The 18484-nt window shown below is 41.3% G+C and overlaps 1 protein-coding gene across 1 annotated transcript in view; it reads right to left on the bottom strand.

Annotated features, from left to right (window-relative positions):
* The window catches only part of ENOX1 (ecto-NOX disulfide-thiol exchanger 1), a 415538-nt gene that overhangs the window by 155786 nt on the left and 241268 nt on the right, over positions 1-18484 (bottom strand). Inside the window, exons 5-6 of the mRNA XM_032781770.1 lie at positions 2635-2808; positions 262-468 (exon numbers count right to left, since the gene is read on the bottom strand). Of these exons, the coding sequence (XP_032637661.1) occupies positions 262-468; positions 2635-2808 (381 nt within the window). The remainder of the gene's footprint in view (positions 1-261; positions 469-2634; positions 2809-18484) is intronic.

Below are 18484 nucleotides of genomic sequence, written 5' to 3' on the forward strand. Positions count from 1 at the left end.
AAAAACCATATAAACCTTCATAAAACTGAAAATAATTGTCAGGGATGGTGGGAAATTGCTCCGGGGGAGGTAAAATTCACTGAATCACACACTAGTCTTGGTGAGCACAGGAAAATATGGAATTGCACCATTACCACTCCTAGCCAAAGCTGCTGAGCTCAACCAACACTCGCTGAGATAAAGGCTAAGAAAATAAGCACACATTAGCATCATAAAATACAAATGAGAAGCACAGAAAATCCATTAAAGAATGTAAAGTACCAGAAAGGTAAATGGCTTTATCAACCATGAACTCCTCTGCAAAACGAATGTGACAAAAATTCTTCTTGCTTTTCCGAATAGCTGTAATATCTCCACACTGCTCAAAGACTTCCTGAATAATTTCCTCAGTAGCATTTTCTGGTAAACCTCCAACAAACACAGTCTTACACCCAGGAGGTCTCTCTCTTGTGGAAGGTGGTGGAAGATCTAAGTAAAAACAAAAATCACACTGGAACACAAGGCTTTGTCTTTTTATCCAATCATCCCAATCAGCCCTGTAATCAATTTTATGCACTAAAAATTATTCTGAATAGCAATTTATTTGGGAGGGACAATTAAATATTTTAGGGATTGGCCAAAACTGGATCCCTGTTTTGATTGATGGTTTCACAGTCAAATCCCTGCCATTATCATTTGCTGTCCAGGTCAGATACAGAACCCAAAGGGGTTTATTTTCCTACTTGGATTCAGTTGAAATCCCACAAGAAAAATCTGTGGTATTTTGGACGAGAGGAAGCTTAGTGCTGACACGACCTCAGACACAAACCCTAAACTCTAGTGTAAATCTGAGCTGGGTCTGAATTCAGCCACGTTGGCTCATCTCTAATTTTGTACACAACACCAACTCAGATCGATGGGTGATGAAAATCAGGCCACATTTGTTTAGGTGCCTGCATATGGACATGGGAGCCTAACTTCAGGCACTCAGGTTTGAAGATGTGACCCAGTCTTAGCATAATTTAATTTCTCTTTTGTAATACAGAAGCACGGCAAACAGCAAAACAGAGTGGGAAACACGATGCAATGACAACATGATGAAAACCCTCTGGCCGTTATCTACTTTGTCTTGTTGCCAGATAATAGAACAGAGGCTAGAGCAAGGGAAGGATAACCTAATAGCACACAGAATACTCAGTTGGCTGTGAAATACCACAGGATGAGGCGACTTTAAAAAAAAAATCATCATTTACATTTAAATGAGCAAACTTAAATTTTTGGAGGCTGCATAAAGGATAGAGTGTACATTGTCATAATTGTCATAATGTTTCACCTTGTTTATATGCAGATTACTAGAGCACTTTCCTGGGGAAAAAACCCAGTTAGAAGCCAACATTGATTAATATGAATTAGTTAGTTGGCACTTAAATATGGTGAGTGAGGTTAGTCTTTTAAATGTTTTTGAAACCCAGTCTGTTTGCTTAAACAATGGGCTAGGCACAGTACAAACACAGAGCAAAATTCTGTTTGCTTCGCTTTCTTTTTTAACCATAGTGCTGGTGAAAGGCACCAGCTGATGACCCTAGGAACTGAAGTCCTTTGATTTAGTCACAAGATTCTGCCTTGCTCAGTGAGAAGAGTCCGTCTTTCATTTGCATAGCCCATGCAAGGGCCAGGAAGATTCCAGTCCCTGCACTCAAGGGAGCACAGGGACTGCTTCCCAGGGCAAATATGGTGCTGTAAAAGGGCAGGGAGATGGAGCTGTAGATTTGCCCTCTCTACATGTCAAGCCGCAGATTTGGCCACCAGCCTGGGGCAACTATGCTGTATGCCATGGCAATCCTCCTGTACCCTGGGGAGTTCCCAAGTGCTCTCTGTGGGCAGCTCAGCTCATCACCACTTACTACAGCCGGTGGGCACTTCACACAGTCTACCCCAGAAGAGGTACAGAGTGAGTGACTGTTATGTAAGCTTCCCAGTATCTCCTTACCAACCCATCTTCCCCACAACTCAGAGGGAACCCCGGTAGGGAGTGAGGCAATAGGTGAGTCTTTATGCTCATTCTCACTGAAGTCTCTCTTCTGAGACTGTCAGTCTCAAAGGTGCCCCATCTGTGTGCTGTTTTTGTGATGTGGACACCTGATCCTGGGAACAAGACTAAGAGCACCACACTCAGTTCATAAGGGCCTGTGAATAACCATTGAACAGTGACAATTTTCCTTCGCTACTGACTTGTGCTGGATTTGAATGAGTGACATAGAAATGAAAAAGAAATACAGAGGTGAATGGCTTATTAAAACTAAGTGAGACTTCCAGTCTGCTTCAGCTTTGTTAGAGTAATCCACTTTCTTTTCTTACAAAACATATTCCTATGTTTGCCCTTGTATTTGTAAAGATGAATTAACATGTTCTAATATTCTACCACACTGCATGCATGCAACACTTACATACAATTTGGTTGGAAACAGTTACCAGCGCATATCCAAAAATTATTAACTTTATTAAATCAGTTCTATTTCTTCAATACATGCCACTGTCGTTCCTTTTGTATTTATAAAGAAAATGTGCTCAAATACCGTTTGGCACCTAGAAACATTTTATGCAAAATATTAAGAAAACAAGATTGCCAAGCATTCTTTCATCAGATCCACTTACTTGGGTTTGGAGGGAAGAGTGTACAGCTTTTGCAGTGAATTATTTCTTTGACTACAGGCACATCTGTTGGTGGCGGCGGCGGTACTAACCCCATGCCTGGTATCATCGGGTTAATTGGAGTTATTCCAGTCATCATGCTGAGGCTTGGATCAAAGCCTGGTACACAGATTGAATCTGTAAATACATCACATAAAACCTTGGCTTATAAATCTTGAAACTACTTCTTGATTCCATTTTCCTGCACAGACCGTTTTGCTCTAGGCTTTTTCTCTAGGTATCACTGGATAGAAAAAGGAAAAAGAAAAAAAAAAAGGCTGCATTTCAGCCAGCCAGCCGACTGAAAACAAATTAAAACTATGCATAAAGGAGGAAATGTTATATAATTTAAAATATTAATATGACTGAGTGCAACATGGCACATTAACATGTAAAACCATGCACCATGAAGCTCTGTTATTATCTGGAATGCAATTTTCTGTTTTATAATGCCTTTGTGTTGTTTACACTGCCTTCTGACCCAGAATGTGGGAAGAATATCATTTAACACTGATATGCCCTCTATATCTAATTGTCAGTTTTAACAAAACTTAGTCTTCTCACATAAGTGACCTTGATTTATGAACACCATGGAAAAAGCTCCATTTCTAAGTGTGTTTTATATAAGTCTGGCCTGATAAAAATTCCAAGTGTTTTTTTCTTGGAAACTAAAGTTGCTACTGCACCTAATAAGGTCTTGTTTGAAGCTGAGAATTAACTTATTCTCAAGCTGATATTTAGCTGGTTTAGTAAATTCTCTTAAACACACCTATTATTAAATACATACTTATAGTCCCCTTAAGTAAATTCATATGAAATGCATATTTGGTTTTCATACACCCTTCCCCATATCTCTTTGCCAAACATTACATACATATTGTTTAAATCTGAAATTTAGCTGGATTTTATAGCACCAGACCCATGGCATCCTGAATTAGAATAAGCAGATGTTTTAGATGAACGTGGTCAATTTTTTAAATTCCCATTTGTTAGAAACATATTTTTTGGTTTCTTGAGGCACAATAAATAAAACATTTGTGAGAGAAATCTCTTTGTTGGCACAACACTTCTGCTATTTGATGTCATCAATTATTTAAAAGAAAAGTGAGTTACTTGGGTTGTCCACAGGTTTTCTGCAGAGCTTTCTGGATAGTAATTGCGAAGTATTTAATGATGCATGCAAAGTCAGGAGTTAGTTCAGCAGCTTGGGAGTGTGCTTTGAACAAAGAGAGAAACTGTCTTTTTTTGAGGGCACAAACTAGCAAATTTGAACTACACCTTGTTATGAGATAGCATGATGACTGGTCCACGCATAGACCCAAGAACCTGGAAATCCTCAGTTGTAATCCTCAGTCCGGCACTGATATGCTGTGTGGTCCTGGGCAAGTGCACTAACTGCTTTGCAGTTCAGTCTCTGCATTTGTAAAACAAGTATAATAATACTTCCCTGCCTGCAAAGATTAACTCAAGCATGTTTGGCACTTTGTAGGTGTAAAGCACACGGCAAGTGCTAAATATGATCTCTGTGTTATTTTTTGCTGAAATACCAGTAATCCTCTTTTACTAAATTCACATAACAAAAAAACCAAAAGTCAAAATGCTCTGGCTGAGAACTGTTATGCCAGTAGAAATACTCTCTAATTCTGCTGCACACTCCCGATTGCGCCAACACTATGTTCTGCTTTCAAGCCATTCTATTTTACAGCAAGCACACAGCACGCAAGAATTTGCTCTAGGCTTATTGAAGACTAGTATTGATTCAAGCTCACGATATTACATTACTTTTTTCTAATAAGTGGGCTTATGAAAAAGATTTTGCTCTGGGTGTGATTTTTTTTTTTTTTTTTTTTCAATATAGAGGCATGTACATTGCTTCCACATTATGCTTTGAAACTCCACAACTGCCATTTATTTCATGAGAGGCAGTGGCTGCCATATTAAACATTCATGTTTCGGGAGTGCTGTGAAATAAACTCACAGGTGAAAGGGCGGCATGCAATTCACACGAGTCCTTAGGCGATTCTAATTTTCTCACTCACATTTTTAAAAGTCACACTGCTGACAGTCACAGCAGGCCATGATCTCCCAAAGGCAGCCTGTGGTGGACAGAAGCCCATCCTTACAACTTGCTACCAGAAGTGCCTGGATAGTTCCATCACAAACAAAAAGTAACATCACATAGTACTGAATGTGATTCCTTCTATCATGTCACACCCAGATAGGTTACTATATGTAGCATCCACAGCAGGACCAAAACATTCTGAAAGATGCAGGGAATCAGGCAAAGTTCTCCATGCTGCTTATGCATCTCTCAGGGGCTATCTAGAAGCCAGTGGAAAACGCTACCATCTGGTTGTACTCATGTAGGATGTATAAAGGTTCCATGGGGCCAATATTTCTGTGATATATTTCAACATGCCCTGGCATCTCTGTCCCCTGATAGGTGCATGTGGTGAGACAGAGGCATAGTCAGGAGCTCCTGAAAACTAATTTTACTTCTCATGGGGCATGATCCAAAGCTCAGTGAAGTTAATGAAAGACTCTTGTTGATTTCAGTGAGCTTTGGCTCAGGTCCACAATGGCTTTCTCCGTGGCTTTGGGCAAGTCATTTAACTTGTGAGGTTCGGCTTCCCTTGCTGTTAAATTGAGAATGAAACGCCTGCATGCCTCACAGGGTTCTGTGAGGATGCATTAGTTATGTTTGTAAAGCACACTGAAGAAGAAAAACACTATATGAATGCTAGGAGTTATTATTATGGATTGCAGCATTGCAAACATTTTCCAGACATGACATCTGCACGTATTAGACAATGAACTAGGGTCTTATAGCCAACCCCCTTGCAACTTCCAACAAAGAAATTCAGTGGATATGCCATAATACAGTACAATGTGCAGTGCTTATGTTTCACTCATATAGTAATGGCAAATAGGTGCTTTATATTTCATTTCTAGTTGTCTTTATTTCATTAGACATTGTGAACAACTTGGGGATATAACAACAAGTTAATCATTTACTCACAAAGTGAGAACTTGGCATTTTATTTTCCTTTTGGAGGCTCTGCTTTATTTTGCTGGCCAGTACCACACCAAGCCTCTTTCTCACATGGGCTACAGTATCTCTTTGGCCACAGTAACTGGTTTCCCAAACCTTAAGTTTTGCCTTTCTATTTCCAACTGGATTAAGGTCACCCTACTAATCTATCTATTATCAGATAGGAATGTTTTTCTTCTTCTGTTTAACATTTTGTTTCACTCCCCCTGACCAGATTACTAAAAACTAGACCTTTTAAAAAAATGGATAATCAACCAAAAGAAGGTTGAGAGGGGATATGATTGCTCTTTATAAATATATCAGACGGATAAATATTAGGGAGGGAGAGGAATTATTTAAGCTTAGTACCAATGTGGACACAAGAACAAATGGATTTAAACTGGACACTAGGAAGTTTAGACTTGAAATTAGACGAAGGTTTCTAACCATTAGAGGAGTGAAATTCTGGAACAGCCTTCCAAGGGGAGTAATGGGGGCGAAAGACATATCTGGCTTTAAGACTAAGCTTGATAAGTTTATGGAGGGGATGGTATGATGAGCTAACCTAATTCTGGCAATTAATTTGGCAACTGATCTTTGATTATCAGCAGGTAAGTATGCCCAGTGGTTTGTGATGGGATGTTAGATGGGGTGGGATCTGAGTTGTTACAGAGAATTCTTTCCTGGGTGCTGGCTGGTGAGTCCTGCTCACATGCTCAGGGTTTAACTGATTGCTATATATGGGGTCGGGAAGGAATTTTTCTCCAGGGCACATTGGCAGAGGCCTTGGAGGGTTTTTCACCTTCCTCTGCAGCATGGGGCACGAGTCACTTGCTGGAGGATTCTCTGAAGCTTGAGGTCTTCAAACCACAATTTGAGGACTTCAATAACTCAGACATAGGTTAAGGGTTTGTTACAGAGGTGGGTGGGTGAGATTCCTTGGCTTGCATTGTACAGGAGGTTAGATTAGATGATCTCTTCTGATCTTAAAGTCTATGAGTCCATGAGACAGTATTATGGAGATAATGAGTTCTTCAAAGCACTTCTATCTTACAGCATCTCCTCAGTCTTTCCTGGATTCAGTTTCAGCCATATGGTCTTCATCCAGCTGGTAATCCTGACCAGGCTCTTGGGGTATGTCTGCACTACAAAATTAGGTCGAATTTATAGAAGTCGATTTTTTAGGATGCGATTTTATACAGTTGATTGTGTGTGTCCCCACTAAGCGCATTAAGGTGGTGGAGTGCGTCCACAATACCGAGGCTAGTGTTGACTTTAGGAGCGTTGCACTGTGGGTAGCTATCCCACAGTTTCCGCAGTCACCGCTGCCCATTGGAATTCTGGGTTGAGCTCCCAATGCCTGATGGGCAAAAACACTGTTGTGGGTGGTTTTGGGTACATGTTATCAGTCGCCCCTCCCTCCGTGAAAGCAATGGCAGATAATCATTTTGCGCCTTTTTTCCATGCAGGCACCATACTGCTTTCAGCAGACAGTGCAACAGGACTGCTAACCATCATCATCGAATGACTGCTTCCACTGCCATTCTGCTCGCCTGCTCTGGCCGCAGATGGTGCAATAGGTCAGAAAAACTGGTCTTCCAACCATTGCTTCTGCTGCCACTCTGCTCTCCTGCTTTCCTGGTGGTCTTGCAGGTCCTCTAACTGACCATTGACATCCGCTGCAACTCTGCTCTCCTACTCTTGTCTCACCATACCACGGCAAGCATGCAGCCCACTCAGCTCAGCTAACAGACACCATCGCTGTTGTGATCTGGCAGCAGATGGTGCAGTAAGTCTGCAAAACTGGTCTTCCAACCACTGCTTCCACTGCCACTCTGCTCTCCTGCTCTGCTACAGATGCCATACCACGGCAAGCATGGAGCCCACTCAAATCACTGCGGCAGTTATGAGCATTGTAAACACCTCACACATTATCCTACAATATGTGCAGAACCAGAACCTGCAAAAGCAGGCGAGGAGGCAATGGCAGCACGGTGACAAGAGTGATGAGGAGATGGACACAGATTTCTCTCAAAGCACGGGTCCTGGCAACTTGGACATTCTGGTGGCAATGGGACAGGCTCATGCCATGGAACACTGATTCTGGGCCCGGGAAACAAGCACAGACTGGTGGGACCACATAGTGTTGCAGGTCTGGGATGATTCCCAATGGCTGCGAAACTTTCACATGAGTAAGGGCACTTTCATGGAACTTTGTGACTTGCTTTCCCCTGCCCTGAAGCGCAAGAATACCAAGATGAGAGCAGCTCTCACAGTTCACAAGCGAGTGGTGATAGCCCTCTGGAAGCTTGAAATGCCAGACAGCTACTGGACAGTTGGGAATCAATTTGGAGTGGCAAATCTACTGTGGGGGCTGCTGTAATCCAAGTAGCCAATGCAAACACTGAGCTGTTGCTATCAAGGGTAGTGACTCTGGGAAATGTGCAGGTTATAGTGGATGGCTTTGCCACAATGGGATTCCCTAACTGTGGTGGGGCAATAGATGGAATGCATATCCCTATCTTGGGACCAGACCACCTAGGCAGCCAGTACATAAACTGCAAGGGGTACTTTTCAATGGTGCTGCAAGCACTAGTGGATCACAAGGGACATTTCGCCAACATCAACGTGGGATGGCCGGGAAAGGTACATGACGCTTGCATCTTCAGGAATTCTGGTCTGTCCAAACAGCTGCAGCAACGGACTTACTTTCTAGACCAGAAAATAACCATTGGGGATGTTGAAATGCCTACAGTTACCCTTGGGGACCCAGCCTGCCCCTTAATGCCATGGCTCATGAAGCCATACACAAGCACCCTGGACAATAGTCAGGAGCTGTTCAACTATAGGCTGAGCAAGTGCAGAATGGTGGTAGAATGTGCATTTGGACATTTAAAAGCGCATTGGCGCAGTTTACTGTCTTGCTTAGACCTCAGTGAAACCAATATTCCCATTGTTATTACTGCTTGCTGTGTGCTCCACAATATCTGTGAGAGTAAAGGGGAGACGTTTATGGTGGGGTGAGAGGTTGAGGAAATCGTCTGGCCACTGATTATGTGCAACCAGAAACTGGGGTGGTTAGAAGAGCACAGCAGGGTGTGCTGCACATCAGAAAAGCTTTGAAAACCAGTTATATAACTGGCCAGGCTTCAGTGTGAAAGTTCTGTTTGTTTCTCCTTTCAAACTGTCTTAAATGGGCTATCTCGATTAGCACTACAAAAGTTTTTTTTCTCCTGCAACAACAGTTCATCTTACTTAATTAGCCTCTTAGAGTTGGTTGGGCAACTCCTACTTTTTCATGTTCTCTGTATGTATATATATCTCCTCACTATATGTTCCATTCTATGCGTCCGATGAAGTGGGCTGTAGCCCACGAACAAATTTGTTAGTCTCTAAGGTGCCACAAGTACTCCTGTTCTTTTTGTAGATACAGACTAACACAGCTGCTACTCTGAAACACATATAAAGGGTGAAGATGTTATAGTTTAGGTTTTTATTTTTAAAACTATTTTTGAAGGGATATAGATAGTCATACAGAGAGACAAACATTTTCTGAACTGTTGAAACTGTAATTATCAACATTAACAATGTGGTATAAATATAGATTTAACAATGTGAATTACAGAAAAAGACACGACGATATATATTAAATACATTTATAAAAATTACTAAATCAGGTTAAGAATGTGCAAACACATTATGCTTAACTTTAAACCCATGTGAACATTGTAGATAAGCACTGAACACTCTCATGTCTGGTCCACTTGCACAGTGTTGGTTTAGTAGATGCCCTGAGCAGTAATATTTTCATGGACATGTTTTGTCTATCTATCGCAAATCAAGAGTAACTTCCTGATTCATCTAATGTGTGATCTGCAAGACAGAACAATGACAACTTTTGAAGAACAAACAAAAGATTAATATTAAAAATGGCTCTTAAAGAGACAGAGAAGAGAAATGTTCTTCCCATACACTTAAAGCAGCTCTGAAAAGCTCACTTTTTCAATAAGGAGATGCAGAGACAAAAAACAACCACATTAAATCTCAGGCTCTGAAAAAAGGAGCAGACAATTAAAATCCTTCTGAAAGAACTACTCTCTAATATGATGCACAAGAAAAGGGCAACCCCTTTTGCTAGTACAACTGTTGGGGTATGAGCAGTTGAATGTTCCCATTCTGTGCTGCTATCTGTCCTTTTCTGCCAGCTCTTGCTGTCCAAGTGGTCTTCAGCTCTGCCAAGTTAAATGGTTGCTTCAATAACAAGTGCTCACAATTCTGCCATCTGTGACTTTGGAGGAAGTGCTCCATCCACAACATCGTGCCACTTCTTTTCTGCCAGTTGTTGCCATGCTGTGCTGTAGCCAGTTATGTATTTGCTTAATAAGAGCATCTTTGCTTCTTAAGGACGTCACTGTGTTCTTCTGCTGATAATACTTAGCCACCTGATGTGCCTTTTATTCGGCTTGCCCCTGCCAACTGCCTCTGTGGTGTTATATAACAGTTACCAAGACATATATTTGTTTAATTAATTAGGGCACCGATTTGTACCAACACTAATTTGTCCATGTGTACATGCATGCTTGGAAGAGTTCTTACCTTGAGTGTGCTTGTGCCTGCAGTACTTTGATAATTTTTCCTTACCCTTTATATGCATGTCAGTGGTGAAAACAGTTAAATAGCATTTTCTGTTGCCCCAAATGATGAGTAACCCAATTAGGAAAGTGGTCACTGGTGAGCAGATCAATGGTAATGATAATTTTACATCTAAGAAAAATATTCTACCTTTGCTTTAGTAGACAGACATAAACAAATGTCCAGATCCAGTAATCCGGTTGCCAAACAACTTGTGCCGTGGTTATTAGCAGGATGTAGGCAGCCGCTAGTAGTAAATGCAGTGGGACATGCATAGACTTCACCTCACAGGCTACAATACTGCCACTGCGCAAAGCTCATTATATTCATGCTTTTGCAGTTGCAGGGTTGTTACTAGTAGAGGGGGAAGTTCTGGAACCAAGAAATCTGAAAATACAATGCAGCCACCTTTGTTGATTTTTCTGAAAATGAATGTTGAATCAATTTCCAAAAGTGAAAATCGGAGTTACCCTGGAAAAAGGCAAGTAGAATGCTATGTCTGCTGCTGCTCAAGTAACAACAGATACCAGCAGTGCTATTCATCATGTAATAATGGTGGAGAATCTTAGAGTCACTTCCTTTTAGCACTGAACAAGAAACCTTATTAGAATAAGAAAAGCTGTATTATCCCTAAAGCTTCTTTTCCCCAGTCTTTCCTATAGTCTGGCTAGTATGCATACCCTTGTCTCAGTCCCCTTTTTCTGTATAAGCAAGTAAATATGAAATTTACCATAACTTATAGATCCAGACGAATTACTGGTTTCTGTGCATCCAGATCTTGCCATCTTTTGGCCTTGAGGAGGGTTTTAATTCACTTGGATTATCAAACTCCATAGGTGCAGTAATAGGGTTCTGATGAGCATATTTCAGACTTTTCTCAACAGGACTATCTGCCTTCACTAATGAAGTGTTATGAGTGCCCTTGAGCCACGTGGTAATTGTTGTCACCGGGTCACATAACAGTGGAAGGATCTTGATGTGCAGCTATGTTCAGTGATTGACATGAGACTTGCCCTATACCTCATCATGAGGTCTTTTCTCTGTAGGATTCTCTTAGCAAACTATACTTTCTCCACCAGTCCATTCCCCAAAGGGAACTGGAAATAAAATGCCTGAAATTATACTGTACTCCTCAAGCTTAGAACTTACTGCTGTCAAGATGCAGCCCATTGTCATTGACTACTATTTCTTCCAGTTTGCTAAAATGAGAACAAATGTATTTTAACTTTTCTCCAAACACCCAATGGTTACCAGATAGGTATGCCTTTTCTCCATCCAGCACTAGTGCTATCTTTTTCTACGGTTATTTAGGTAAAGCTGTGGGTATGAGAGATTCTAAGAATTGTGTCTTTGTGGTTTTGTGTCTTTGCAAGTTCCTCTTCTGTTGATGTTCACAAAATATATCAAATCCTACAAGTCTGAAACAAGCACTCACCAGAAAAGATAAGGGGAGACTTATCAGTGCATGGCTGATATGTGGATCAGACATTAGATTATATGGTTGTCTTTGTTCATCGTTTCTGTCTACATCCAGTCTTGTCACTTGCAAAACAATTAAAAATGTCCACTAACCCTATTTTTTTTTAATTTAGGACTTGGTCGTATATAACTCCACAACTAAGTGGAACCATCCCAAAGGTTTAGATGCCTTTGACATACATTTCAAAACGCAAGAACATCTGTTTTGGAAAGTTAAGATTTTAAGCTGTATTAGCAAGAAGAGTTTAAACCAGAAGTAAGAGCATGGCTTTCTTCTTCACAATGCATTGTCAATGGTGACTACATTGTTAAAGCACTTCAGGAAGTGGCTCTGCCCATGTGGCATGCTTTGCCCAATGGCTCGATCTTTCAGTTCATGTGTTTCTGGAAGATGAACGGCAAGAACAGAACATGACTGCAACTGCCAAAAATATTGTGGAGCTTGTCTGCCAAGGCTATGAACATCCTGTTTAGCTAACAGGAAAAAAAAGCAGTCCAAAGCCCTCAAACCACCCACCTGAACAAGGTTGCGTCTATTCTGTGTAACACTTTATTGAATATAAAAAGTTATGGCATGACTTTAACTTAGAAACTACTCCCGGTAGCACAATCAAACTATGCTCATTTCAGTGAAACATAGTTACAGTAGGACCCTACAACGTGTTATATATCTTTAACCCATTTGAGACTGTACAATGTGGCATATCTTTTGCATCAATCTCTTTAAGCCATATGATAACACTTTTAAGGCTTCTTGAACACTGAATTTTTTTTGCAAGAAGAACATGTCAATATTTTAAGTGTATATGAAGCACAAAGATGATAACTTGCCCATAGTTTGGACCAGAAAATGTTTGACTGGTTGCAGGGTGATGACACATTAAGCAGATGATCAAATTTACCAGCTTTACTAGTGGAGCCTTGATTTAACGTGTAACATGACATAGGAAGGACAGAAAAGCAACTGCTGTGGCAAGTTCTTCTTTAGACTCAGCCATGCAAATTCCACTTTCTTGCTCTACTTAATACTGCCCAGCAGTGGCAACAGCAGCAATTGGTTGCACAACTTGCAAACATAGACTTCTATAGTAAGTGTGCACAGACTGATTCCATGCAAACTTGGCAGCAGGCTAGACAAACCATTCCTTTTGTGGTGTACTGACACCTTGTGTAAAGCTCTACTGAAACCCTCTTCCTGTCTCTTCCATCTGGAAGAAAGTTCAGCCAAAGTAGGTTGCTCTTGTTTGGTTGCCTCCCACTCTGTTTCTTTAAGAAGAGTTAGGTAGAAACAGGCACAGGAGGCCCACAAAACTCCCTCTTGCATGATAAACAGAGAACTTGTGTAATTTTCAGTGCTTACTGGGATTTGCCAACTTTTGCCAAAGATTCATCAAAGACTTTCTCAATACCACATTTATTTAGAAATAGAAAGCCCAATCTTCCTTTGATCTATTAAAAGAAGCATTTACAAGGCACCCATCTGGGTACATCCAGACCTGGCAAAACATTTAATTGACAAAGCAGATGCCTTTAATTATGAGATGGGAGCAGTATTGTCACAGCAACATAGACCCTAGAATGTGCTATATCCATGTGCCTTTTATTCCCGAAAACTCACGTTGATAGAACAAAACTATGAAATCTGTGAAAAAACCTACTGGCCATCAAGGCCACTTTTGAGGAATAGCATCAACACGTGGACGGAGCTCCTTTCTCAGTCTAGGTGTCTACAGACCACAAGAATCTGGAGTACCTGTGCATTAAAAAAACTCTCAACCAGCATCAGATCTGGTGGTCTTTTTTTTTCTCCAGGTCCAATTACACCCTGACTTATTGGTGGGTTAACCGGAATGATAAACCTGATGCATTGTCCTGCAAGGGTGAGTGTAACAATGCTGCCTTTGATGGGACACTTCTGAGAGTATTAATTCAGGACAAATTTCTTAGAGCAGCGCAGTTACAGCCCAAGGCTAGGGTTTCTCCACTTCTAAGGCATACCAAACCAGCCAGACGGAGAGGGATTTAGTTTTACCTTACTGGCTAACTATAAGTCACACAAGAAATTCCCTTAGACACTCCAGTTTCCCAGTATCACCACCAGTGCCACTTATTAAGGGAACGAATGGTTATGAAAACCAATGCCCCAGTATAAGAAAAAGGGTTCTCCCGATCCCAAAGGACCAAGCCCCAGACCCAGGTCAATATACAAATCAGATCTTACCCACAAATCATGCTGTTGCCAATCCTTTAGAGTCAAAAATCTAAAGGTTTATTCATAAAAGGAAAAAGATAATAGATGAGAGCTAAAATTAGTTAAATGGAATTAATTGCATACAATAATGGCCAAGTTCTTGGTTCAGGCTTGTAGCAATGGTGGAATAAACTGCAGGTTCAAATCAAGTCTTTGGAATACATCCATAGCTGGGATGGGTTATTCAATCCTTTGTTCAAATCTTTCAGTTTGTAGCAAGGTTTCTCAGAAGCAGGACTGAAGACCAAATGGAGGGGGTTTTAGGGCCTTTTATATTCTCTGCCCATGAAAAGACCCCTTTTGTTCTTACAGTGGAAAATTACAGCAGCAAGATGGAGTCTAGAGTCACATGGGCAAGTCACATGTCCATGCGTGACTCATTTTGCAGGCCGATGCCATTGTTTACATGTTAGTTTGAACGTTCCCAAGAAAGCTCGGATGTGGACTGGTGTCTAATAAAGTTCATTGTCAGTTAAATGTTTCTTGATTTGGCACTTGATAGTCCCTTCTCAAGAAGCTGACCAAATACTTCACTGAGGCTACTTAGAATCAAAACACATTGAGAAACAAGTACATAGCCAATATTCATAAATTCAACTACAAAAATGATACACACATAAAGAAAGCATATTCATAACCAGCAAATCATAACCTTTCCATAGACACCTTACAGCACCTCCTTTGTACAAGATTTGGTGCAACTATAGGACCTTGGTTGCAACAATGATCTATACGGTCACAGTTCATGTCAACAACATCACAGTGAGAACTTGGACAAAAAAAACACAGCTCCTGACCCGCCATAGTCTTGAAACCTTGCTAATTCATCAATGAGTTGATGAACAATGACTTCCTTTTTCTCATGAAGCCTCTCCTATCCCACAATCCATTTGCATTAAACCTTATGTCAACTGGTATGGAATTAGCTCCTGACTCAAAATTCTCTTTCAAGAATGGGATTTTCATGTTTAAGAACTGGATCTATGACCCAGATGGTGAACCGTGCCTAGCAATACTCTGGCTATGCCACGACTTGCCCCCAACCGGCAAATTCAGCTACTGGAAAACAATGAAGCTGGTCTTTCAATATTTCTGATGGTCAAAACTACATTTGTCCATTGAGTCCTACATCAACTCTTGTGAGGTCTGAGCTCAGATGAAGACCCCCTGCACCAAACACTCTGGTGCTCTGATTCCACTGCTAATTCCATCTCAGCATTGTGGTCCCTCTCCCTGGATTTTATTGTTGACCTCCGCAATTCTCAAGACTGCACAGAACTGATAGTTGTTGTTGACCTGCTTACAAAAATGTCTCATTTCATGCCATGTCTTAAAATTCCTACCATGGAAGTAACAGCCCAACTGTTTTTCAAATCTGTCTTCAGACTCCATGGCCTACCATCTAATATTATATCTGACTGAGGATCACAGTTTGTTTCACACTTCTGACAGGAGTTGTTCAAGCTCCTGCATGCTGAACTACATGCTTCTTCAGCTTATGCCTCCTGACTCATGGACAGACTGAATGAGTGAACCAGACTCTGGAGCAATACCATCATTGCTTTATTAATTATCAACAGAATGACTGGGTTTCCCTCCTTCTCTTTGCTGAATACACATACAATAATTCCAACCACTGAGCAAGCTGCCAGAGTCCTTTTTATGCCAACTACAGTTCTTACCCTTGGTTTCACCCATTCATGCCACAAGCTTCCTATGTATCTCTAACCTCTGATCTAGTCAAACACCTTCGCTGTAGCCAGGAAGAATTGAAAACTCACCTAAAATAAGCTACAAGAGATTCCAAGTGTTTTGCCGACCTTCACTGGAAGGCAACCCCTCGAATCACAGTTGGAGATAAAGTATCGCTCTCAGAACAATACCTTGATTCTACCTGGCCTTCAAGGAAGTTGGACACTGACATCTTGGCCCACTCCAGGTCAATCAGCAGATCAACCCAATGGTCTTCAAACTCCAGCTGCCTGGGGTGATGAAAATGCACTTGGTATTCCACATCTCCCTGCTGAAAAAGGACACTGACAACTCCTTCCCCAGATGGGTACAAAAGCGATCTCTATCCATCATGGTCTGGGGAATGAGGAATACATGGTGAAGCAGATTTTGGACTCAAATTCATGTATCATGTTGATTCGAAGGGTTATGGTCAGATGATCATTTGTGGGAGCCAGCTGACAACATACATGCACTCAGCCTGCTTTCAGAGTACCATCAGTCACACCCCGAGAAGCCTGCTTAAAAGACTCTTGGTAGGTGTCTTTGGGTGGTGGTGGTGAGGTAATGTAAAGCCTCTGAGCTTGATAAGTGCTGCTGAGCCTCCTGAGTCATCCCAGAGGGTGCTTATCTGAGGGCTCCACATCAATCAGCCAGGGCTCAGCCAATCCACAGGTGAAGGTCTAACCAGGTGACCCTAAAGACAGGGATATAGGCTCTCACTGAGAGCAGCCACTCTAGTCTGCTCAATGTTGCTATCTCCCTAGAAGTGTCACTGGAAGCTTGGCAGTTCTGACAGACCGCTCCTGTTCCAGCCCCAGTCTGTTCCTCTACCTGCTCCTGTTCCAGCTCCAGCCATGTCCCAACCCTGTTCTTGATTCCTGCTGATACCTGGCTGCTGTCCCCAGCCCGACGATTAGGCCTCACCACTGCTGCTTCAGCCACTTGGCCTGACCATCCACCTCTCATTTTCTGACAAAACCTGAACCCAAGATGGAAAACTCAGCACTTGATGAAGAGGGAAACCAGCTACAGTTGTCAGTTTTTCATTGCTGACAGCCCCACATGTAAGAAGTTTGATTCAGACAGAAATTGACTAATTCTAGTCAGTTTTCCTCTGCAATCTGCCACTCTTCCAGGTGTAAATCCTTGCTGCTGTGGTTTCTGAAACCTGCAGGGATAAAAACTAGGAGGGAAAGGAAAAAAGAGAAAAATAGGACAGAAAAAAGCTGAAAGATAAAAGGGCAATGGAAAAGCAGAGAGGACAAAGAAGAAACACAAAAGTGGAGGAGGAATAGACAACTAGAGAAAGATAAAAACAGGAGAACGCAGGATCTGGAAAACTTTGTGTTGTTTGTTGCAGCGCATTCTGATGTGTGTGTCTTTGCGTGTGTGCTTTACACTTTACATAAGCAACATGCTTCTCCCATCACTGGAAGTTACAGAGTTAGCTGAAGATTCAATGTGAAACCAAAAATAAAACCACAAAGTACATGCATAATCACACATGAATTTTCACTCAAAACTCCAAATAATATATTTAAAACTATAGAAGTAGAGTAAATATAACATTTATAGTGATAACATTTATAACATTTATAACATTTATAGTGATTATAATATGTAAAATGCACTTATTTCTCTCCTGGCTTTCCAGCAGTCTTTTTGGATTCACTCCACAGTACTCCCAGGACAAATATCTACCCATCTTTCTGCCAGCTGACTCAATTTCTCTGGTGTTAGCCTCTTCTCAGTATCCACCTCCAAACTGACTCCAACTGCTGGCTCCTACACAGTATTTTGCTGTGTCTCAGTCCCCATTCATTGTTAGCCACTTCCTCTGTAAATCTTACACATCTTCCTTGCCTCTTTACCTTGCAGCTGATTTTCTCTGTTAAATGTTTTGTGATATTGGATATTAAGGATGCTACAGAAAAATAAAACCCCTTGGTTTTGTTTGGCTTGACTAAAATAGCAGTAGATGGTTTCTCAACCTTACTGTTGCACTAGTATTTTGCATGGGTTTTCCTTTTACAAACAAAGAAATGAGAATAAAATCTGAACTGTTCAGCTTCCACATGTTAGCATTGCATTGATTCACAGCTGGCAAGCATGTGGAATTAATCATTTCCTTGATCTAAAGAGATTTAGTTTGATGCTTCCTGAACCCACTCACTAACCAAAGTTCCCTGTGCCCCTCCACTGTTAACCAAAACCTCTCCAGACTTTGAACAGTATGAAATTTTTACATTGCAGGTATTGACGCGGCCCCAGTTCCAGATAGCCTGTGCTAACTTCTCTTTGAATCTGTGAAACTGATTTTCTTTGTATCTCTGGGGTAGGACCAGGAGGAAATTCTCATGCTTTTAAAGGTCCCATTGTAGGCAGTTATATTTAAGGGTTAAATGTGGGAGGGAGGGAAAGTACTTGTCTGGGCTCCATCCACAAACTAACCTCCATTTAACCCAGATGATAAAACTAGAAGCTCCTCAGATTGATCAGGTCCTCATAATAATTCTTTCTTGCACTCTCTGCATGCAGAGACACCAGCTGATCATGCAAACAGGGATTCTTTGAGGGAAGTTCTATGGCCTGAGTTATAAAGTAGGTCTGACTAGAAGATCACAGTGGTCCCTTCTAATTTTAGAATCTATGACCTATGCCTTCTCCTTTGAACAGCTGTGGAACAG

This window comes from Chelonoidis abingdonii, chromosome 1 (genome assembly GCF_003597395.2).
Source record: "Chelonoidis abingdonii isolate Lonesome George chromosome 1, CheloAbing_2.0, whole genome shotgun sequence".
NCBI lineage: Eukaryota > Metazoa > Chordata > Testudines > Testudinidae > Chelonoidis > Chelonoidis abingdonii.